Genomic DNA, 25,660 nt, shown 5'->3' with positions numbered 1-25,660 from the left:
GGTGCAAGGAGATTCGATTTTCAAAGGAGTTTCTCAATTAATTGGGGAAGATTATTTATGAATGAAAATTAATAATTTATGTTGATTACTCATTTTATTAAAAGCATAAAATTAACGAAAATATATAAAGTGATCTCAAATTAGGCATATTTTAATATCATCTCAAGTAATATGTAGTCGTGTAGTAAACCAATTATGCGACTATATATTTAACAGAATGATACTAGTATCGAATATGTGGAAATTAGTATTACAAAATAATAACCCTGAGCATGAGATTTAAATAAATATATTGAACGCGTATGAAGCTTGAAGATTAAAGCATTTGTGTACAGAAATTTTAGGGATTAATTTTATATCCTGGAATCTGTACTTGACCTGTAGTTTTGTTTAAAAACACTCCAAGTAAAAGAACATCTAAGCGCTTTTATTTTACGTTTTAACTGCTTCGACAGTGATTTCAATCAGATTTTATAATAAGTGAAAAATTGGGAGAAGACTGGGATACCTTTTCACCATCGAAGGAAATATTTTCCATATATTTTATCTATAGTTTTTTACGCAAGTGAATATGCACTTTTACAAGAAGTGCTATAAAATTCTAGAAACATATTTCATTCAAAAGAAATTTAAGATTTGTGAATGACGAGTAGAACAAATAAGCGTATTACAACTTAGATAATTGTCATACAGGCGGATAGCATTACATTATATTGGATTGATGCTGGTTTTCCTCAGAAATGCGGTCATTAGTACGCAAGAAATTACGTATCCGTTCCAAGAACCGCAGAATATCAAAGGAATTTCTCCCACGTGGATTAGAATTCTTCGGTGAACAGCAGAAACGTAAAAAAAGGTTTGGGAGGAAGGGTGAGTGGAATAGGCGAAGGACCGTGGAGTTACGGAGCCTGACTTCATCCGCAGTCTCACTCACCGTCATTTTCCCATTGTGCTCTCTCGTCCCTTTCATTCATCCGACTTCTGTCGGTGCCATGTGGTGCGTGAAGACGCACATTCAACGATGCTGTCGACGCCCCCGAGGCTGTTTTAAGAAGTTACAAAAAGCGTAAGAATTTCGTCCTGAGATGGAGTAAGAGAAAAGCAGGCGGACATGGCACTTTAAGACGGGACAAACTTCCGTCTATGGAGCTTCTTTCGCACTTGGTTCCGCAGAGTGTGGAAAATAGGAAGAAAAAAGCACATGCACATACATTCGTGACGGAGAGAAAGATAACACTAAAAAGTCCCGCGTCTCTATTTGAAATAAAACCGAAAGGAAACTTTAAAAGAGTAAAAACATCATTTTAGGCATACAAAGCGGAATTCTTTTGAACGAGCACGACTACTGCTATCTTCGTTATACTGTCTGATTGTGGTGAGGATTGCTCAGGGACACAAATTTCCTAGGGGGCAAAAAATCAAGAGGTTTTCTCCGCAGGGCAAAAATTGCCAAAGCGGTGAGGATAAAGCAGAGACGTGCAAAATACGTTCCGGATAAAGAATTACTTAAACTCTAAAAATTACTGCCAATTTTCGAAAAAATCATCCTCATACCGCAGAAAGAGATAATTGTTTACGATAAAATAAAGGATCGCCCAATACAAACAATACCCTAGGTTAATTGATTTATTTAATGTAAAATTCACGGTATATAAATTTGCGACATTGTCAGAAAGTTCTAAGCCAACATTTCAATTTTCCACAGTTGTGACGCTCAAAAAATTAGATCAATGAATTAATAAAATGTAGTAATATACATGAAAGGATTTTTGTAAACCTATCCCGACTTAAAGTTTGAAGAACATCAATAGACCAGGTGAAAATAATGCATGGTAGTAAAGTAACATTAATAGCTCTCAGAAATGAACTCTAGGGTTTGAATTCAGATTCAAGAAAAAAACTTGAAATATGACAAGTCTTGATTGATTCGCCTAATAACTCCGTCCCTAATATTTAAGAAGCAAAGGTAAACCGAACATATTCCCTGAAATTTCCATTGTTTGTTTGTTCAAGGCTTGAATTGTGATTTTCGTGTTTTTTTTTCAGAACACCCAGGGGAAGTGGGGACCGTTTGATTAATAATTTGTAAACATGGTATGTCCTTTTTTCATTGTTTCATCGTCTAAAAAGACTGCCTGATGCAAATTATTTAGCCGTGACTTCACGATCGAACTAATTAGGTCAACAACATGGAACAAAATAAAGTTCGCTCACAGCGGGGAAGAGAAAGAATTTAACAGGGAATCTGCGCACGGTATTCGGCATGGAAAAAAAATCGTCTCATCGAGGAGGTAAACGGTGAGAATTCATTCGAAGCCGATCGTTGATTGACCCAGAACGAAATGAAATATAATCAAGAAATCGAGATTTCGTCTTTTTTCTCCTTAGGGCCTCCTAGAGAGTATGGGAGCAGTTTCCCTCATGACACGTCATTACTGAGGTGCGCCTGAAAGATGCAGGCGGCAGAATTTGGAAAGGAAGGGTACGAGACACAGCTACCTGCACACTCAAGTGGAGAAGAGGGTCAAGTGAAGTTCGAGTCGAGAGAGAGAGAGAGGGGTGTGGGTCAAAGTGAGTCTCCAGGGGGTGGGGGTTGTTGGTCAAATAAGGGAGGTGGGGGATGGAGGAAGGAATCCTTTTGATTTGAGGCTCCCCCGCCCGCCGACCGATCGGAGTCGGAATCTGTAAGCACGAGCTGACGGTGATGGCCGGAGAGTGAATGCAAGGCCTCCTCCCCCATGTTTGACGGAGTAATGGTCGCCAACGGGAGCAGCGCGACGGCCCTTTTGCTTTGACTGCTCGATTAACTCACGGCCCTTCGGACGACCTGATCGAGCACGCAGATTGGGTTACCGCCCGTCATACCGATGTCGCCTCCCTCTCCGATCCGTCGTCGCAATATATGACACCCCCGCCGCATCCACGACCTCCGCCTCCTTTCCTACGCCCGCCCACCCCCTGAGCCCCCGCCTTCAAGCCCCTCCCCACCTGCCCCACCGTCAAACGCCCTCCCACGATCCTCCCTCCTCCTCCCACAAGCGTTACTCTCGTCTTGCGCCGCAACCTCGGGAGGAAAACGCATCCGATTCGATCGGCAATACCACTTTAACAAGCGCGTCGTCACTCACTGTCGCGGAAATGTAGGGTTTCCGGGAGAGGGGCAGCGATGAAAAGGGAGCGGTAGAAGAGTTGGTGATGACGAAGGTGGGGGGGAATGGAATCAGTCCGCGCGTCGGGAGAGTTTGTGGGAGAGAAAAAAAGACTCGATGGGAGTTCTAGGGAAAGGGGTGAGGGTAGATGAAAAGGGAGTTGGGGAACGGGTGGGGGGAAGAGAAAAAGAGGGTTGGGGAATGAAGAAGGCAGCAGAAAAGGTTTCCGCCGAAATTGAGAGTTCTAGTTTGGACGGAATGGAGATGGAACGGCGTTCTCAGTCACTTTGATGTCGGCCGCTGAGGCCGTCAAATGCTCGAGCACTGCGTTGAACTTCGTCGCCGTAATAACTGGGCATAGCCAACACACTAGTACCACGTACTTGACGCAACCCATTGCAAATTTGCATGTAACTTCCATGGATACACAATCATATTCCGACATTCTAACGCCCCAAACATTCAAAAATACGCAAAAATAATTATATTTAACGAGATTGATTTAAGGAAGTATCAAAATAACTGTGGATTTAGTAATACCCATCACAACAAACTTGAACTAACACATCCAAATTCCTTCGGTGCAAGAAATAGGCGTAATAAATAGCGGATTAAATATGAAAGTTTACATTTTATACTGGCAGACATCGAAGGCGTGCAGGGTGAAATGAAATCTTTTTAATAAATTCGATAATTTTGTTAAATTTAGAGCATTAATCTTTAGTAAGTACTGGGTTACTTCTTGCTGTTGGTTAGCCAATTGCGACCAAAGAGAAATTCAAGTTTGAGAGCTTTCAGTAAATGGTAGGGGATGCATAGAATGTGACCTAAGAAAAAAAAATGTGAAAACCAGATTATGCTTACCGTGTTCCTGGTCTCACTGATGAGATTTCACTTAGCTTTGAAAGTGATAAACTCATTTTTATAAATAAAAATGAGATTATTAAAAAAATTGTACTCAGGTACTTACTGTCCAGCCACTTGGAGTCATATTTAAGCGTCCTCTTGAACGAGTATTCGCGTCGCGCCGTTGTCAAGTTGTGGAGATCAGTCCGGAAGATTACCGTGTCCGCTTTTGTGAATTCCGCGTTTGTCCCGCTGTACAGACCAGGGAGCCCTCCTGGATTTCCCTTCTCCACCCACACAGCTGTGGAATTGTCACTGGGGTCATAAGGGCATTTTGCAATGCCCATCCCAACTCCGGGCACATACTCATGACGGGCCAGGTGGGTGAGATTAGACTGGAACAAGACAAAACATTGAATGATTATGGTTGATCATTACCAGTGAGGGATAGTGAAAGTTTCTTTATGCATCAAAGTAGACATTCGACGTAGAAATTTGATTTTTAATGTATTTTTAAGTTTTTATCTCTTTTCATGCTTACATAAACAGGTATAAAGACTTCTCATATTGTCAAATGTCAGTACACACCTTTTACTCTTGCTGTGGAATAATATATTTTGATGAATACATCGATATCAAGTGTATGAAACAGAAAAAATATATTAAAATTATGGCGCAAAATAATAATTGAACTTGAGGCAAATTAACCCCTAAGAGCAGCGACATCTTCGTTTTGCAAACTACCACTAAGGGAATGAAATGAAATTCATACTGTGTGGGTCAACGCGAGCCATTCGCCGACTTAGCAAATCATGAGTGAAAGGATGACAATCTGTCCGCCGATCCAACCGGTCCACCGTGGCTCCGGGACGACTTCAAAATTCTGTCCGACGCTCCGCGTCAATTTTTTTAACGAAATCCACTCCACATGCGCATAAAACCATGAAGGAAATTCCCCTCCCCCTCCCATCCAGTATGTGTGTGTGTTTTTAAATTTCTTTTTTTCTTCGGATTGCATTTTTCAGAGCTCGTCGGCAAGGGAGGGAGAATGCGAATAGTCCCTGTAATTTCCGGATGCACGCGCAACGGTTCGATTGCTTTTTCAATTAAAACGCTAATCACATCAGCGGGTTTTCAAATCGATGCACGGAGCGTTCGTCTATTGCCTACCCCACCCACGTTCCCCTCCACCTTCACCCCCATCCCTCCCTCACCTTATCGGCGGCGCGCCGCTCCTGGGCGTGGCGCCGGCGATCACTTGCGCCCCCCTCGAGCACCCTCCCAATCGTTTCCGTCGCCTCCACCCACCCTCCCTTCCAACTCTCCGCGGCCCCTCGGACTCCTTCTCTCCCATCCGAGTTTAGTTATCACCTCACCACTTCCGCCACGTCCCTATCCCTCCCTTTTGCGCAACCGTTCCATCACTCGGGATCATGACACACCACTCATCCGTGGGCAAGGATGGAAATCGCCCGAGGCTATGATTGCTAATATGCCGAAGAGAGTCCGTATACCGAGCCTTGGCGGGGGACGGGGCGGAGAGGGATGATGCGGCCTCCCGCCACCTCCCACCATTCCCTCCCCCCATCTACCCACATCTAAACCCGGGAGCGAGCGACCTGTGTTATTCACGCCGGGATGGTAAACCGGTTGCTTCGCTCCGAGGGGATCACCGCGCTAGTTTACTCTCCCCGGATAACTAGTCGGCAGTTCCGGGACGGTCCCCGTGGGGGAAGTATTCAGTACATCGGCAGTCGCGTGGTCCGAGACGATGCTTGTAATAACGGGGATGCTCGCGGAGGCGCGTGAAAAATTCCTTCCTCCGACTCATTACGCCATTACGGCTTTGATTAAGGATAGTCACTTCCCGGCGAGTCGGTGCGATTAGCGCAAGGCTAAACTTTAAAGCTACGGCTGCAAACTTTGCTCACGAATTGTCCACGCTGCTTTCCGACAGTGATGTTATTTCATAATCAGAGATCGACTTTAAATTGGCAATTAAGCCAAACCTGATATCTCTTTGTCACAATCCGGATGATTGAGGTTATTAAGATGTCCATGAGTGAACGGGATATTTTATTTAATTCACCGGAACGTTTTACGCTTCCGCATTATTAAATCGGGATTAATGTTCCATCATAAAAATATTAAATACAATTGAAAGAGAGGGTTGATAATCCCAAGATTACTCAATTACGTGATGCGCTGTGCATATTGAGCAGATTAGAGAAAATTTAAAAAAATGGTCAAAGGGATACTAAACCCATTCCACGGTATTTAGCTTGAGTCCATGGTCCAAGCAATGAATCTCATCAATCATGGCATAATTGTTTTGATTTAAGTATAATTTTGAAAAAAAAATATATACATATGTATCAATTACTGTGTTTATGGTTTTATGGTTATACATTTATACATACATTTACAATGTATAACCATTACACCATAAACACAGTAATCAACCCGAAGGCCCGTTTGGTAGGTGATGGCAGAGTTCACCTCGTAAGCCCGACGACGTGTGAAATTCGCACATCAGGATAGGTGCCAAAGTAGGCCAGTTCCTTTCCCTGTACCGGTTATGGTTTCCCAGGAAGATCTGGTACCCCAAAAATCTCATAGCTTGGTGGAGCTGCAGGTGCCCAGAGACTTGCCTGGGAATCGAACCCTGGACCCTCCGGTCAGTAGTCCAACGCTCTACTCCCTGGACTATATATAAACATACATGTATGGATATATAGATATATACTATATATATATATGAATATATATATATATATATAAATATATATATATATATATATATAAATATAAATATATATATATATAAATATATATATATAAATATAAATATATATATATAAATATATATACACACACACACACACGAGGGTCATCCGGAAAGTAGTACCCGTTCGTGAAATAAAGACACAAAAGTAAATATTAACAAACATAAAAAATTTTATTTGAAAGAGGATACTTTAAACTACTTCTCAACATAATCTCCAAGCAAATTAAGGCATTTGTCATAACGTGTGACAAGTTTCTGTATTCCTGCTGCATAGTCCTTCGCCGCCAGCTCATTGAGATACGCGAGGGACCCATCTTGCACAAATTTTTGCATAATGCAGATGGTGTTTAACAATTTCATGAACAATTGTTCGAGAAACATTGGGAAAATGCTCACAGATGTCATCAATTGTGACGCGCCGATCGTTCCTCACGAATTCGTCAACTGAGCTCACCAGTTGGTCTGTAATGACAGACGGTCTCCCCGAACGCTCATCGTCGTGTGTGTTCCCCCTCCCTGTGTATGTTGAAGTTGCGACACCACCGCCGAACAGACGACTCGTCCATTACATTGTCTCCATACACCTCCTTTAATTGGCGATGAATATCACGTGGGCGAACGTTTCTTGCATTGAGGAATTTAATCACTGCCCTCACTTCACAACTGGCGGCGTTCTCAATTTTTTTAAACATTGTAAACAATCACAGAAACAACACAGGCAATGCTAGCGTCACGCAACTTGGCTCAGAGAAGGCAGACAAGCCACTGAAGCTATCTGACCTCGTCCAGCGGCTACTCGCGTCGTCAGCACTTCATGCGGCACGAACGGGTACTACTTTCCGGATGACCCTCGTATATATACATAAAATGTATGTAAAGGTAGCACTAGCCACAAATAAGACCATAGAAACACACAAAAAAGATAATAAACGCCCACGTTTCCGAATTTTCGGTGGTCAAACCACCTTTCTCTGGTGAGAGAAAGAAGGAACTGCAGATCAGGTTCTTCATTCACTCACTTTAGAAAGGTGGTTTGACCACCGAAATTTCGGAAACGTGGGCGTTTCTCTTTTTTTGTGTGTTCCTGTCTTTTTATTTTTGTTCGCTAGTACTTTTTTGCTAGCTAGCACTATCTCGTTCCATCTTTTAAATTATATATTAATTGTCAATAATGAATGTCTATTACATGTTATAATCGGGAAACACAAATCTCAAAAAATTCGTAACGAAAGGAAAAGTAACCTCTTACATTAAATAAAGTTAGATTAAGGTTTATTACTACACCAAAGTACACCACGCGGATCAAAATTTCAAATCTCACAAGAAAACAAGTTTGCCCACTCTTTATTGCAGAGAAACATCCATTATCAGCCCTTGAAAAAATAATTATATGCACACCAAGCCACTAAATGTATGCTTAGTCTCTGTACGTTTGGGAAATTGTTTCTCCATGTGCTAACTTCGGGCTTCTAAGCCACCATGACTGATTTTACATCCTGGGGGGTTAATGTTCAACTATTGGTTTGGTTTTGTCATTTTGAAATAAGGCATTCCAAGTTTTATTGAAAATTCCAAAACTGGAATAAAGTGGTGTTTACTGAGGAGCCAAAAGAATCTTTAGGAATGGATTGATAACCACACCTACAACGGAGCCTTATTATGAAATCGTAGAAAAAGAAAAAAATGGTTTTCTTGGAATTGCACAAAAACTGAACGTTATTCGAAACATGCGTTCGTTTCCAATATTGTTTGTTATCAGATTTTAAATTACTAGGCATGACACTGTCACTTCCAAATCATTTGCTACAATTTCACCGCAAAGAACATCACATATAAGTAACATTGTCGAATATACTAGTAAATATTACACACGGTATGGAATTATCTTCGATTTTTCCTCGACTACTTCGAATCTCGTGCTGCTTTGAAACCAAATCCACAGATTCCAAGTTCAATTCGACAGGACGGGCGGCATTCATTATATTGGGAGTACATTGGGGACCGCAACCTTGATTACCCGGACTATGCAGCAAGAATGAACATGTATATTGTACGCTAAGAGAGAATGAGGAGGAGCGAAAGAGAGATGAAGTGAGAGAGAGACAGAGAGGGAGAGAGAGAATCAAAAACTAAAGAAAACATTGGAGACAATTTATCTTTTCAGTACACGCGAAAAATATCCGTGAAAACAAGGTTAGCGGCGATGGGAAGAGACCCAAAATGTGATTTTCGCACCGATGCTTGCAAGTCAAGCTCGAATTCTTCGCGAAGAATTCCGCATCCCGTTAATTCACATCCACACACACACGCGCGCGCACACACTCACACACAGGCACGTACACACGGAATAAAATATACCACCGAGCAGAGATCGATAACCGCATGGTCCATACCCTCGTAACAAGTGTTATCGACAATACGGTATACACCCACCTCCCAATTGAGCAAGATTTTGCAATATATTTCACTATGGGGTCAGCGGGATACTGGCAAGCGCACAACCGGGAAGGGAGGGATGGGGGATTTTAATGGAAGGGCGCAGCTTAGCTGCGAGGGAGCGCTATCACTCGGAAAGAAGCGGAGGGGGGAAGGGGTCGGCGGGGGTGCGGCCGGCGAGTTTATAATGGTCTTTTAGAAACTAGAACTTGATGTGGGTCAACAAATCGCTTCGAATCCGAAACTACGCGCGGGAGCACAGACCTATCTCCATTGGAGCGTGTAATTGCGTCGCCCGACAATTGAGCTTCATTTTCGACGACGTCGATAGGATAAAGGTGGAAAAAACTTGGTCCATTTCATCGGGGAGAACGGGGAGTTTCCGGGAGGAGATTGAGTCAGGAATGGAAAGAGAGGAGTTGTGTGTGTGGAGAGAGGTAGATGTGGAGTCAATGCAAAAGGATTATTCGTCGACGAATTAGTTTATCTCCCGACCAACGTTTACTGAAGGGATGGCACTCTCAGTCCGTCGTCCCGATGGTCTCCTCCTCTTATATAAATTACTCATCGCTTCGTCGAATTTGGAAGTCAAACAGGGGAGTCGTAAAAGGTTTTAGAAAAGAAAGAGAAAGTTGGATTGGAATTGAAGAGGCGAGATGGGAGAGTATGGATGGTGTGAGGAGTCAAAAGAGAGGGAAAGATAGGATTTGAGGCGGAGGGGGAGGGGTGGGTCGGTGAGGCGAGAAAGAACGGGTGAGAGATAGGATTGGATACGTGGTCGCGAACTAATTTAACTTAGGAGATGAATTTGAAAATTGAAACAGGAGTGATCCCTGCTCAGTCCACCCCACCTTTCCGACCCGACTCCCCGACCCCCTTCCTCTCTTTCATTCACTCTCTCCCTTCTTCAAATCCGCAGATCCAATTTAGATTCCACTCTTTGCTTCCCTTATCGCAGTCTCTCCACCGACACACGCACATACACACACTCACTAACTCACACACACATGCGCCAATTCGAGAAAAGCTAACAAGACTCTGTCTCAAAACTGCACTTTTTTGGAACAAAGGCAGTTGGCGGGGGTTGGAGGAGCGAGGGAAAGTGACGGAGAAGGAGGGAGAGTTAGGTAGGAGTAATGAAAAATAAAATTATTAGGGGAAGCGAGAGAGAGAGAGAAAGAGAGAGAGAGTAAAAGAAACACGAGGGGGATGAAGACGATTCCATAAGAATGGTCCCAACGGAAAAATTTTTCCCTCTAGTATGCCTATAAGAATTACCCGGCCTCGCGTTCATTATACACAATTTGTATTCGGGATTTAGAGTAGGTATGGGGTGTACCACGGGTGAGTTGGGGGCGGAGAGAGAGAGTGTGGCGGTAAGCGATTCTGTGCAAACACGAGAGGTAATATAATTCTATGAAACGCTCCATTTGGGTCGGTTCTTTTGCAGCTTTTAACGAGAGAGCATCGATTCTGCGTAAAAACACTTTCCCGCACGAAACCCATTCTACTTTCCTTCAAAAGGTTGTACAACACCTCCAATTCACGCTGCACTCCTTGGAACAATGGCGCTTGCGAGTGCCCACGAAACCCTTGTTTAAAAAGATCACGGTCAACCGAAGAACGTCGGCCAAACATTAAGGAAAGAACCCTCGTTTCCTTCGACTATTATATCGATTTTTAAGTGGACTCCTGACCGGAACGTTGTTTCCGTTATTTATCGAGAGGCGATAGCTGTTGGTGTTTTTTTCTAAGTTTGGTATTGGCTTGCAGTGAGCATCCTATCTAGTTCACGACTGCTAACGGTGGCAATCTGGACAGAAATCCACACAAAGGGAGCTTCCTTTTAGCCGAAAAACCGTGCACCTGCATCGAAATTCGATAGAAATTACGCTATCAAATTTAAGATGCGCTTAAGAGTGTGACCATATGATGATTTTAAATGATTCAAGGAATTTATTTCTGTTTTTACTGATTTTTTTGGATCAATTAAAAAAACTAAAAAAAAGTCCCCATGTCTACTTTCCGGAATTTATTTGCAAACAATTCATTCAAATTTATGATTTGATTTTAACTGAAATCTTTTTAGTTGAAATTCTTTTCGGACGCCATTAGGCCAATAAACTAGACGTAAAAATAATTCTTAGTTCATGCGATCACAAGGAGAAGTGTACTCGACCCAACCAGCCTGCGCTCACCCTTTCGTGTTCTCCTTTTCAACATTCTCACTTTGTCTTCCTTTAATTTTCCATCCCCATACCACAAGAAAATATAACAATAATGAAATTACCTAACCACCAATGTTCTGATGAAGAATGGTCTTGAATTTTCCTAAATGTTTCAATATTTTTTATCTCCGTCAGAAAAAAAATACCATCATACAGATATTTCGAAGAGAGGTGAAACGGCATCGACATAAATACCCCGCGATCCACCATAAAGGTGTGTGACAGGGAGTGCAAGCAGCAGGTGGGAATATTCTTCCGTGATAAGAGAGGCCATGGTGGAGGAAGGGAAAAGGCAAACACATTCAGTTAAAAAACTATCAAATAATGTGAAATTTTGCATACATTCTGGAGGACTTCGTTCAAAACAAGGGTTGATTTATCTAATAAATTAGTTATTTGTTATGCAAAAGAAGGAAATAAAAATAAACCACAACCGTTTATACGACGGGCCTTCACCAGAAAAAGACAGGGACGCTGAATTGAATGGTGAGAAGGAGAAATTGCTACAAGTACATGCACATACGTGCTGTAAGGAACGTGACACACCGCTGTAGGCAGCGGAGGGCGTGAGGCGTTCCCCCAGAGAATCTCTGCGCTCCCTATCCCTTCTCAATTCCCCCTAAAAGGGTGCGTAAAAATCACTTATTCAGCCTAGGATGGCAAGTCGCACTGACACCAGCGGCTTCACAGAAAGTCTTTTATGCAGTAAACTACGATGTTCGGTTTATCGGGGAGGGAACTAAGGTAATACACAAGTATGCACCTGAAACTTATCTGAAAATAGCCAAACGGTGAACCCACAGGCTACCATAACGTCCCTGAATGTAATATTGGGGTAAACGATTATAGGAAAACTTCACTCGTTATATATTTCATACCATTGTTAACAGACGTTTAAGAGTAACAGGTCTCGAGGAGGCGCTTAGAAATTGGACGAAATAAAGAGCCATAAAACTCTTCATCGTCTCTTTGATGGAAATGATATTAATCAATTATTTCTTTCACACAAACATGTTCCGAATGCAATATTAATTGTATTCTATTTATACATTCTAGGGATACGTACACCAGATGCCTATGGAATTGAATGTCTAAATTTAGACACATTCTCTTCTTCAAAAATTTGAATTCCCGATTCGATGGATGTATGGAGCATAAACGAGTGCTAAATACGGCTAATTTTGCCATGAAATCCTCTCGTCACACATGGATATCAATGCCTAGCAACGCTTAGTACGGAATGCTAGTAAAATTTCTCAAAATACGTGCTAATAGTGCAGAGCAATCGGATATTAATTAAGGGATTAATTCTAAGGGAAGATTTCCCAGCTATCAAAGTCAAGAACAGGTTTGTCCTTAGGCGCTGGTGAAGAAATTATCAAGAGATTGGACGGTGTTACGAAATTAACGCCAAGATCCGAAGCCTCACACCGCCTCATATCTTCCGCAGGCATCTAGAGTGCGCTCGAGACGGAGGAAATACTTGCTATATTTTGTCTCATGTTCAAATTATTGTTATACAGATAAAAAATTGTGGCTGATCTTCTGTTAAATTCACTTTTGAAAAAAAGGCAGGGAAAATTATGGCTAGATATATTTTGGAGGGCCAATTTGTCCCCTCTCGTGATAAAGTTTACAATTACATTATTTTTTCCAATTAGTACTTAATATTCTGGCTACAGCGTTCTTATTTATTTATTTAAAAACATTAATTTGTATCTAGTGTACATTTAAAAATAAATATACATGATACTCATAATACTCTTCAAAACTACTCATAATTTTCGTCATCATAGATTTTAAATCGGAGGTTGGTTCTCTGTAATTCTTCAAGATAGAGATTATATATTCTTATCACCATTCCTTCAACTTATTTCCACAGGAGTGTTCTATCATCTGCTCCCCGTAATAAATTCTTGGCCTCTGTAGTTCTTCTATTCTAGAGAGTCTTGGAAAAAATACTCTGCCTTTGGATGTATCCAACTAGTATTCCTCATACTGCTTGATAAATATTGCTAATAATATAATAGGATTGAAAATTTTGAGAGATTCATCTCGTACTAGCCTGTGCAAAAAACTCAGGAGAATCTACTGTTATCACTATGTTAGAGACATTGGTCTTTTCATCACCATCGTATTATCTTCGGTGATAGTTTACTGCGACTAGCTTCCTGACCTCTTTTATACCAGAAAATACCATGAAATGTATGGAACGATTGAAGTTTGTCTTCACGAATCACTAAGACTGGATTCAAAATGGCATACAACACTTAAGTGAATGAAAAGAGTCTCTACCTTAAGACTTTAACTTTTGTTAATAAGCTAATTACCTCTCTCCCGCCCAACATATCCATATGGAAGGACAAATTTTGAAATATTGAGAAAATTAAGACATGGATTACAATAACATTTGATTTTTTTTAGGTGGGGTAGGAATCATATTGAATAAGACTGCTGAGACTGATTGGAGTCCGTGCCGCTCTATAAGAGAATAAGGAGGGTGTGAAATAAAGCCTTTTGTGGGCAACCTAAATCTTAATTTCAACTCTGAATGGTGTTCCTACTGAAATTATTATGGTTTCACCCAACGCAATAACTCTTCTGATGTCGAATTTCTGTTCTCCTTTCCTTAAATGCTGCTGCATTGCACACTTCAACATTTCTTCGCACCAAGCCCATTGCTCTTGCTTATGATTTCTTCCCATTTCAAGCCGCTTTACCACCATAGTTATCCGCAAGGGCATCAATAAACTCATCTACTCGATAAGAGGAGAAAAGCGTCGCCCCAGAAGAGCACTTTGATGGAAGACATGACGTACTTAGTAAATGGCAAAGCAGTCATTTATCAGGTCCAAAGTATAAAAAAAATCTTTAGTGTCCTTTATGAAAAATTACAGCTTTAGATTTCAGAATAGCTAGACACAAAACGAAGCGAAAATGTAAAATTATTTTTTGCTTCCATACTGATATACCGTTTTGATGAAATATGACGAATATGACCGAGGTTTTCAAGAAACCCCAATATTTTACCCGTAAATTATATCTTTCGCCTAAAGTATGCCAATCTTTTAACAATTCTCAGGTGAAGCCAAAAATTAATTATTTTAACGTCTGAATTACACATCACGTGATCTCCAAATATTTGAGTTTTAATTATTTTTAAGACACGCATATCATTCAGCGGTGTAATATCTCGTTGCTTCTAAATTTTTAAGCAAGAGTTGCATGTATCAAAATGTGGTTGAGAGGGGAAAGACATTCAATGAAAGTAAAGTGAGCACCGCAACAATAACTACAAGGAAGTGATGCTTTGATATTGACTCAGCATGCTGACCATCTACGACGAAAAACTATTACATCGGTCAGAACATTTAATTTTGAATGATGTTTCCTCTCAATAATAAATCGGTTTAGAAGAGTACCATGAAAGGCAGCAGATAGGAAAACTGTTGGGCAAGAAAGCGCCTTGGTGAAACACTTGCAACTCATAGCAAATACGTATATCACCTAGTTTGGTGCACGGTGAAGGAGAACAATTTATCCAACTAAAAATAATTTCCCAGGCTTACCATGGGATTTGGAGTACCTATAAAAACGAACTACGAGCCGACACATTTGTGAATTTATCCTTGTCCAGTGATTTGATGATAAAACTAAAAAGTAAAGACAACGAAGCGAAATCTCCACGGATAATGGATAGCCACAGTTTTTCCGAAAAAAAATACTTCGATAGGAAGGAAAGGCAAGCGTACCCCACCTATGGAATCAAGGAGAAAGATAAACAAGGGTCAACAAATATGCAGTATCTATCTTCGAACCCATATTTGCTGCTAGATATTTTTTCAATGTAAACCATTATCACACAAGTTTATTTACACTATAGTAATATCAAGTAAGCCTAAAAGTAAAGTAATATTTTTTACAAATATGACAAGAGTCACAGCTTTAAAGCAGACACACATAAAACGTGTATACATTTTATTCATTACATTTTCGCAAGTCCCAGCCATCTTAATCGGTGGGAGAGTGCCAGTCACACTCAAGCAGATGAAAGTGGAAGTGCCCCTTTTTATACATGTATATATGTTTTATGTAGTTTTTTAGGTCGCGACACACCTGCGAGTATTTGTAAAAAATCATATGCGTATGTATATACACACAATCATGCACAAATTCATACAGATATGTAGGAAGACCTAAAGAAAAATGAATATTAATTGGAATACATCACGAATTCACTTCTAATAAGGCTATACTTTTCTTGCTTAATGACCGAACTTCATTTTTGATTTTTCAAGTTGATATTTACGATTATATTTTCAAATAAATTATAATTATTATAAAATTTACGCCAAATACCAGTGGTAATTAGAATTTCCATCGATACTAGCATTGCGTTTTTTCCTTTTATTTCCTATCAGACGAGGAGAAAAACTGTCTCCTGAGAGAAAAACGGAAGGAAATGAGAGAGAGGATGAAAAGGGGGAGGTGATATAGTAGCCCAGGTGAGGTGAACGCAAAGGTTGTTACTGAACAGAGTGGGTGATTGAACTGAGACTTAGAAAGATAACCGCGAGTTCGTGTGGCATTGGGATTGAAAGACGACGTGATGGACGAGGTGGATCGAGGATCACAGACAGCCGGCGAAGGACTTTGATTAATACACTCCGCAAACTCCCCGTCCCTCCGTACTATTGACCAAAGGACCAAAAGGAGTGCATTTCATGTTTGAATAAGTGGGCTGTGGAATAGAAGCCTCGAAATTGTGCCACGGTGCAAAAACATGAAATTATGGATATGGTGTACCACGAACAATACGAAGTTAAATACATTTGTGGGACTTAGACATTGACAGAGCATTTTGGCGCGTAGCGCTTATCCGAATATCCGAGACGGTCTTTAAGCACGCTGAACTTCTATACAAATGAAATAAACAAGGAGTATTCTTAAGAAACATTCCTTGCTTATTTCATTGCACTCATACATAGTATTCGCTGTAGTCTAAGCTCGGAACATATGCTAATTATAGTTGAATAACATTACGTAATTTACGTATATTCAGCATGTCAACATCGGAAAATAAAATTATTAGGTCCATTATATTAGTAAATGGAGTGGTAACTTCACAATGAAATGTTTCAAGAATAAATTTGAAGATTGCCATGAAGGTGGCATGTATGAAAGCTACCGACATACGCTCTGAGGAGTAACATTTACTGAAAAATCCACCCGTTTTTTTGAGCGATCACTGCTTGTAACGAATTTTAAATGTTTTGAGAATTTGAAAAGTCTTCGTTTTGCATGTGAGAATCGTAAATCGTCCAACAGTTTACTAGGATTGCCGCACGACATATAATATCATTAGGAATTAAAAAGGATTAAACGCTCTCAGCCTTCTTCGGCAAAATGATGAGTAGAGGAGTGAATTCAAGAATGTGGCAGCATGGGCGACACAAAATATTTAGACGCGCTGCAGAGTTGATGTTGCTGAAAATACACAAGCCATCTTTAACCCACTGGCTCGGTGATGCATGTCTAACAACCATTGTTATTCAATTTTGCAGTAGACACACTGCGGAGGGAATTGACTCCATGGAAATACCCCCGTGCCTCAAACAAAAATTTAAGTGCGGCGGAAACATTCATGAGGCCCATTCGAGTTTGATACCCTTTTCCCCAACCATACTCTCTCCCCAGGGTCTATGCTGCTTCACGCTCCCCAAATTCGTACGGCGCGGCATGACTTAAGTATTGTTTTTACTCACGCGTTTACGCGGGATTTAGTTATTAATAGCAATTGCTGCGGAATGAAATATTCACTCACAGATTTATTGTGGATGGACGGGGAGGGGGTGGCGTGGGGACGGGAGGAAAGTTGACGAAGGAATGTGAGTGGAGGGAAAAAAAATTCCTCACTTTTTCAGAGGTTTAAAAAAAAGTACGTCTCCTGATGGAAGAGAGAGAAGAGATGACCTGAATTTCTAAGCGAGGTGGAGGGAACGGTGGAGAGGATGGGCGGAGTGAGTGGAGGAAGGAAGGAGAGGTGAGATTGAGGAAGAGAGAGGAAATGACTGGAGAGAGAAGGGAGGAGGGAATCGAGTACTGGATATGAGAAGGGAGAATGGGGGAAGGATGAGGAAGAGGAGGAGAAGAAGAAGGAGAAAAATAAAGAAATGGATGCGGGCAAGGCGGGTGGTCACAGGGTGGATTGTAATGACCATAAAGTAACCAGAGATAAAAATTGGAGGAAGCGGCAAAGGGGAGGAGGGGTGAGTATGAAGCGTGTGGGAATGGCGGGGTATTGGTTGGAGGTTCGGGTGAAGGGAGCGAAGCGGAAACGTAGATGAACTCGAGGAGGAGGTACAATGAAGAGAGAAGGAAGCGGTGTGAGGGTTGGAGAGAAAATTGTCTTTATTGGTTGAGTTTTATAGCGCTTCGAGGCTCTTGGTGAGATGGGTGGATCCGAAAGCGGTGGGGAACTAAATGCAGGTGAAGCAGGAGAGTGGGGAGGGTGTCAATGGTGGCATAGGGGGGAGAATGAGAGGTAAGGATAGAGTGAGGAGGTAACACGCCGTAGCGTGTGCATGCACTATTTTCATTTATTGGTATCCTGAGCTCAGAGTGGGAGAGAAACTGCGACCGACGATTATCGGAATGAAGCTTCCCCAAAACTGATTCAGCACTACTAAGAGAGGACACAAATCGGGATTCTAGGAGAGGAAAACACTGAATTAAATTGAAGGGGATGTCGTGGAAAACTTTGTGACGCAGCAGGAACCCGTTCTCTGCCTCTCTCTTTCTCCATTTGGCGAAGTTAAAACGTTATTAAGTGAAATTTTCACGTTATTCTTGAGCAGCGCTTTTCGATAAACTTTCGGGAGAAAATAATGGAAATGGCAATGATGAGGGAGTAGCGGAATGAGTGGCTCAACTTAAAAAAATTCATGAATACATTTATGTACATATAGTATATGGTAGTATCCATCCGCTTATAAGTTAGGAAAAGAATTAGCACGTTAAACGCGTCCCAATTTAACAAGAAAACTTCTAAAAGAACCTTTTCAACCCCTCCTGCATACTTTTTTTTAAACTTTCACCCACTTTCCAGCTCTGCGGAGGCAACTATTTTCAAAATCTAATGCTGGCTGAGAGAAATCGATTATGTATTTTGCTCGAAACAACATTCCGGACTCTCTCTTTCTCTCGTACTAAAAAAGTTATTCCTTCTTCTCTTCCAGCTCTCAACCTTCTCACCTTTGCTTACCCTTGTCTTTCCATCCTCTTCGATCTCTCTCAACGATTCCTCTTCACATCGCTAACTGGAAGCTTGTTCCTTTCCTCCTCTCTTTATATTCCTTCGCGCATCTCCCACCTAATTTTCGGTATCTCCTTCCTCGGTTGTTTTCGCGGTGCCTTTCCCATTTTACCCCTTCCGCCTCACCTTGGTTCCCTTTCGTTACATCTTTTCGCCACTTCACCCCTCTCCGTGCCCTCGCCCTACCCCACCACTTCCTACCCCCCCCCATCCAAAGCTCCCGTCTTTTCCCTCATTCGAATTTTCCTCATACCCGCTGTTGCCAAGCAACTACTCCGGATCTTAATTCCAAGTTATATATGTGTGTGTGTATATATATATATATGTGTGTGTGTATATACACACACACACACACACACATACACACACACACACACACACAAACACACACACACACACACACACAAACACACACACACACACAAACACACACACACACACATATATATATATAAAACAAGCACATGCACACACACACTTGTACATACGTAACCCCGACGTTCTTGTGCCGCATCGGAAGTTCAGCCCTCAACCGCCGTTGGTGGCTCCACCAATTACCTACGCCTTCCTCTCTCGGGAAAAATTCCCACTCTCCCCCCCCCCCACACCATTTCTCCCCTCTCCAACGTCTCCCTTACTATTCCTCGCCCTCACTTCGGGTGGTGGTCCTACTTTCCTCACTTTCCCCACGTGATCATCCCCCTACCACCCAGCACACGAGCTACAATCCTTGCCGCATTATTGCTCTCCACCGCCGAATCCTTCCCACCCGGCTTTTTCTTCCACTTCAGATCATTTCCACGACCCCGCTCGCTTGACATTTAACTTTGGCAAAGCCTTTCCGAGAAACCCCAGAACAACTTGCGCTGGCTTACCTATTATCTGAAGAGTAACGGTGGACCTTAAATAGGCCTCTGGAAAACTTTTGCCCCATGCGGCCGTCCGATTTGATTAAATGCTGGATTTTGACCACCTGCCGCAATATTAAATTGATAACCATGCCTATTGTTTTTAAAATATTTCCCTTCTGGAATCAAAATGATCGAAAACAGCGTTGCCTTGGCATTAATGCCTAAAGAACGGCGAGCTTGGGAATAAATTTCTGGATTTATTTTGGAACTCTACTCGATTAACTACTCTTTTTAGGCTCATATAATCAAGATTTCCTCCTCAGAGACTTGCTCCCTTATTAATTTAGACTTTATTCCTAAACCCACACCAAGCCATACAACCTAACTGTCTCTATGCCACCAACTCTCTCTTTTAATTCGACAACTATGCGGAATTCTTCCCTCCAAGGCGTCCATACCCTACTTTTTCCTCCCCTCCGCTTCAAAACGCCGCGTAATTATACTCCTCCCTTTCGATTTTTTTTACACCTTTCACCTCTTATCACTGCTGACTTCAAGTACCATACCTTGGGAAAACATTTCCAGCGTTAAATCCCACGAGCTCGAGAAACTAAGAAAAGGATTAAAAAAAGGGCTAAAAAAATAATTATGAACGAGAATGGAATTTCCGGGCCGTGCATGAACTTGCCGAAAGCACGCCATGTGCGAAGAGGATTTTAGTATATTTTTTTATTCGCAGGGAAATCATTTGTTCTAGAAATTTCGTCAAACCTCTCTCTCTCTCTCTCGAAATATAATGAGTGACGGAGGAAAGTAAAATGCATCATAAAAAGCTCGTTTAATATTCTCACTTGACTAAACGCCCTTAGGCTCAACCATGTTGCTAGAGGGAGCGCCCGAATAGACAGCACAATTTAAAAGGAAATATATGGAGTTGGGATTCTCAGCGTCGGGAAAGAGGAATGTTGTTAGTGTTCTCCGGACGAACTGTTTTTTTCAAGTAAGAAAACCTCGGGCCATTTTCATGATTTAGTGCGTTGTATTAACTTTCCAATTCCCGAGTTTTTGCATAGAATTCCAATGAGAAACACGAATGCACTAGTCCATAATGTTTGCGGAGACTTTGCTACTTGTGAATGAGAAAAAAATAACGCTCACCGTTGGGTCGATACGATATGCGGGAAAACCGAAATGAACCTTAGGCACTAAGAACACGAATGTTCCCTTGTTGGTGATATTCACGTGTTTTAAATTTAAACCGGCATCGACGGGGAGTTCAAACCTTAATTGGAACGAAATATCTTTTAGCAAAGTTTATTTACAGCATAGTTTTACAAAAGTGCGACGCGGAATGGAATAGTTCAAGAATGCCATTTAAAATACAATTCTTCACTTTTTCTATAGGATTGAATGCATATTCCTTAATGAATCGATGGTCGTCCATAAAAATTTTCTTGCGTGGCAAATGGAAAAAATAGCAGTCGCTGACAAAATACAATAAATTTAGACTTTAAAACAGGGACATATGAAAGTATTACAATCAATTTTAAAAGATATTTTGTGGAAATAAGTGTGGGAAAATGTTTATTTTAATACAAAAGTAGTCATCGATCTGAAAATTTGCCTGCTGCAGTTCGCCTCCTTAATTCCTAGTTTGTACACATATAAACTCTGATTATTTGGCTGAGGCTTCTTTTGATTTACTATTTACACAGTACTATCTCATATTCGCCTTTTTACTTGCCTCTTTCCCCCTATAATTTAGTTTTGATTTATTTTCTTAAATATTTTAGGAAAAATTTTTACCAATTTTTTTGGACATTAAAATTAGCAGTTAGTTTTCATTTCTACTAAACCCAAATTGATGAATCAGAAATCCTTTTAAGACTTGGTGTTTCCCCGGTGCACGATTCTAGTGAAGACTTTAGGGTTTCTACTGCCGACGTTTCAATGGCTAACTCCGCCATCAATGCCCTGAAGACGATGGTAGAGTTAGCAATCGAAACTTCGGCAGCAGAAACCCTGACACGGTGAAATACCCGCTAAGACTTCACTAGGATCAGAAAGCCTTGATTTTTCTATGAAAAATTTTTTATGATGTAATTTTTCTTTTTTTCCGCTGATACAAATATTTAACATAACATACGGTACTCAAATATCTTATACAAAAAATTACTTTCTTATCTGAGGCAACAAAAACGAAAATGCATAAAAGAGCACCACTGCATACAGTATTGTATGGAAGTGAAATTTGGTTACGTCGGGGAAAGCATGCACCTCAACGACGCTGTTATACCTGAAGTAAAAAATCACAAAGTATTATTCCACCAACTTTGTTAGGTCCGACTAGTTTCAACGCATCAGCGTCATCCCAAGAGCTTGCGTTTAAACTAGTCGTACCTAATAATAATGATGAAAAGATAAATTTTGTTTTTTTTTACTTCAGTGATAATGAATGCCCATAAAGTTAAGCCTGAAAACATAGAGTATATGCTGTTATACGATAATAAATATAGAATAAAGCAATACTTCAAGAAAGTTTGGATTAAAAAAGGGAGTTATGGCGACAGAAGAATGAAACGAGTTATTAAAGAACGGGGATTGAATGTTTCGGTAATGGACAATTAACAAATATATGTGCCAGGATGGTCTGGTTTAGTCGAAAGAATGGATTATTTCTCCATTCTCTATCATTTCTCCATCTCCTTGCAAGAATTACCACAGAGGAAAAAAGAAGACTAGAGAGTGGTGTAAGAGGAAAGGTTAACAGAAGGTTGAAGTCAAAGAGGCTAGCAAGACAAGGAATATTAGGAGACTCGTGAGTAGAAGAGCATATGTGAGCATATTAGTCTATGAATAAGGGTGCGAGAATTATGTAAGAACAGGACATCGTGAAATAAATCAATATACGGAAGAATGACTATGGAAATATCTCAAAATTAAACATTTTTCAATTTACCTACACTGGAAGGAATCATCGCGATCTGTAACCATGCAAATATTTTCTTAACCTTTAGCTAATTGAATGGATAACGCTTAAATATAAAAAAAAACAAAACATCGTGTTTTAAAAAACGTCATTTTATACAGTTGCAGTCTATATGTACAGTCTAAAATAAGATATCTTCAGTTCCTACGATGGAATCCTCAAATGATACGTGGACTAACAATGTTTACACCATGACGATGTCCATTGGCACACTAGAACTTTGGATGCAAAGGAAATGCATTGCCTTGGAAATCTTGAAAGTCATTGTTGGGGCAAATACAATGGAGAACAAGGAACCTTTCGGAGGGAGGGGAAAAATTTGATGAAAGGCAAGGGAAAATAGGAGGAAACGTCAGAATGGGAAATGAGTGGACGAAAAAGGAAAGTGCAAAGTAACCTCGGCACAACAAGACTGAGCACAAATTCAGAGCGGACTTACGCCATGTCTGCGACTGGGTGCGGATGGGAGCATGTCGGACGGAGAGGGGAATGCAAAAAAAAGATGAAATAACGAAAACAACAGTGCAATGGGATAGGAAGGAGGGGGTTTGCGGAGGGACTTTACGACGGATTAACGAGCCGCGGAGAAAATAGAACACCACGGGCGATGCTGAAAAAAAAAATCTCGCGCGCGAAGAGGAAAGAATGAGGTTAGGAGAAATGAGAGACGAGAACCGGGCGCGGAGGGGAAAAGATGGAGGGCACTTGCTGAAACGACGCATACGTATACATACATCTTACTTTCTCCCTCTTTCGCCGTTCTCGCGGTTAAGGTGGAGGAGGCGGATGGAAGCGTGCGGAAGATGGGAGGGAAGCGGAGGTGGGGGGGGTCGGGCGAGGGCGGATGCAGGGAGTGACGGCCCGGTCTCCTGACGGTGTCGAGGGGCGGAGAGTGAAGGGAAGGGCGGCACCGAGTATATATTGACAAAGATGTGCTCTTTGGCTCTCGCCTCCGGGCGACCGCTGTTTGCACTTACTCGGCCTCGACGCCCGGCTTCCATTATTACGTATGCTTTCCCATCCTACCCCTCCCCTTGTGCCCACACTACCCCTTGCCGCCACCCCGAGACCTCCCCCAAATCCCCTCCAACCCTCCATCTCACGCGTAAACACAAGTCCTTCCCCCTCTCCTCTCCCAGACAACCTCCTTCTCCCTCATGCCACCCCAAAACACCCTTCCCCGTCTGTCCTGCGCCATATCTCTCAACCGCGACAGCAATCCAGACTCCCACCTCCCCTTTTTCCCCGTTTGCGACGGTGGAAAAAAGCACCCGCGCGCCTTATTTTGCGGTTCTGGTCTTGATTTGTTTTTTTTCGCCGCAGTAGCATTTCCAGCTTCCACGCGCGCCTCTCTCGTCTCTCCGTGACTTTCCTTCACTCTCCGTGAGGGGAGAGAGACTTGCCTTCACGACTGATTACATTCCGAGAGTACTCAGTGGGGTAGAGGAAAGAGAGGGGAGAAACGATTCCTTTTTTTTAAATCTCTCCCCGTGCGTCCTGCCACAGGAACTAAACTGTCACCAATCGGGTACGGAACTGGGCATAATTCCGCATCAATTACCTAAATATCTATCCAAATCGAAACTGAATCAAGTTTGTTGACCGTGCTCCTGCTGTGAAATTAATTACTAAGAATTTCTGCCCAATCGTCGGAAATCGTATAAATTTCTCAAACGATCAAATTGAGTAGTTTCAGTCGTGATGTGGTGGAATTCGAACATTGTAGTTAAAATTTTCCACGGGATAAGTTTCATAGTACGCCCGGGTTTCGATGTATTACATCATCTTCTGGTAATTTATCACCTTCTCAAATGATACTTACGCAGTCAAGTTGAGCGGGCAAGTATGATTTCCAACTAACTCAATATTTTCATTTGAAAAACTTTGTGGTTCCGTTCAAAAGTCAATATAAATCCAATTTCACTTGAGATTAAAATTAAAATTTGCTTCAAAACTGAAGATAGACAAGAGCATGGTTTTTACAGGATCGTAGAAAACTGCGTGGAAAAGATCACTTTGAGAGCATTTGGTATGCTCAGTTCAAGATTTTGTTGTAGCCACAGCCAGAAAATATACCTCAGGTAAATCTATCCAGTAAATCTGTAAGCATACTACTATGTAGGTAAAACATATGAAAGAAATTCATGCATATTAAACTGAAATTCAAGAAATAAGGAGCCGAGTTCCTCGCGAAAGGAAAATAGAACACAAAATATCTTTCCTTTTTACTTAACAAGACCATGGTTTGTCTACATTCCAGCATCATAAGGGAAATGCACAATTTTGCATAAGCACTCTAAGTTTGGTCTACGTCACGGTACCTGATGATACTGTGACGAAGCGAAACCACGGCCTTGTTTAATCAAGTGAAGTTATGGAATTTCTCTGTTTTATTTTTTTAGCCCTTGGATTATGAATTCCATTCAGTTACTAAGTCTAACACAGTTTCCTGCGGGAGCCCTGAGCAGTACCTAGCCCATGATCCGCAACAATATCGCATAACTGTAAGGGCTACTGATAACTACAGTGAGTGCTCCAATAAAGCGTTGGAGAAATGAGCGTTATTAAAATTAAGATGGCATCAGATTGTGCAGGTCTCCAGAAAGTGGGGTTTGCCTACTAATTTATTTATTGAAACAAATCAAAATTACTAAGGTTCACTTCAAATAGTGCCTCAGAATCTTAATTAATTTAAGAAAATCATACAGTTTGTTTCTATACTATTCATTGATTTTACAGTTGCCCCTCGTAAACAATTACGGCGATGCATCCAAATGTTCGCTAATCTGAAACTTTGCCTGACATATAGAAACGAGGGTCAATTTAAATAATGGAATCTCATGACATTAAATATTTAATCAAAAGTAACTTCATACTTCTATAATATTTGCTTGCATTATAGATAAAAACTAAGGTTTATGTAAGAAAAACCGTTAGGTTTTTCTCGAAATAATGCTCTAATCGAAATGGAGTAGATAGGATAGAGCTATTCAGAACATTGCGTCTGAAATATTAAATAAAATCTGTCAAGATACTAAAGAAATCTACTAAATCTTAT

At 41.2% G+C, this 25,660-nt stretch overlaps 1 protein-coding gene across 1 annotated transcript in view; it reads right to left on the bottom strand.

Moving 5' to 3' along the window:
• Sema2a (Semaphorin 2a) overlaps positions 1-25,660 on the bottom strand; it is a 1,147,864-nt gene that overhangs the window by 111,137 nt on the left and 1,011,067 nt on the right. The window contains exon 6 of the mRNA XM_071589072.1: positions 4,120-4,390. Coding sequence (XP_071445173.1) covers positions 4,120-4,390 — 271 coding nt within the window. The remainder of the gene's footprint in view (positions 1-4,119; positions 4,391-25,660) is intronic.

Source organism: Hetaerina americana, unplaced genomic scaffold, assembly GCF_022747635.1.
Source record: "Hetaerina americana unplaced genomic scaffold, ioHetAmer1.1.p SCAF_32, whole genome shotgun sequence".
Taxonomy (NCBI): Eukaryota; Metazoa; Arthropoda; class Insecta; order Odonata; family Calopterygidae; genus Hetaerina; species Hetaerina americana.
This window is presented reverse-complemented; position numbering and strand designations above follow the sequence as displayed.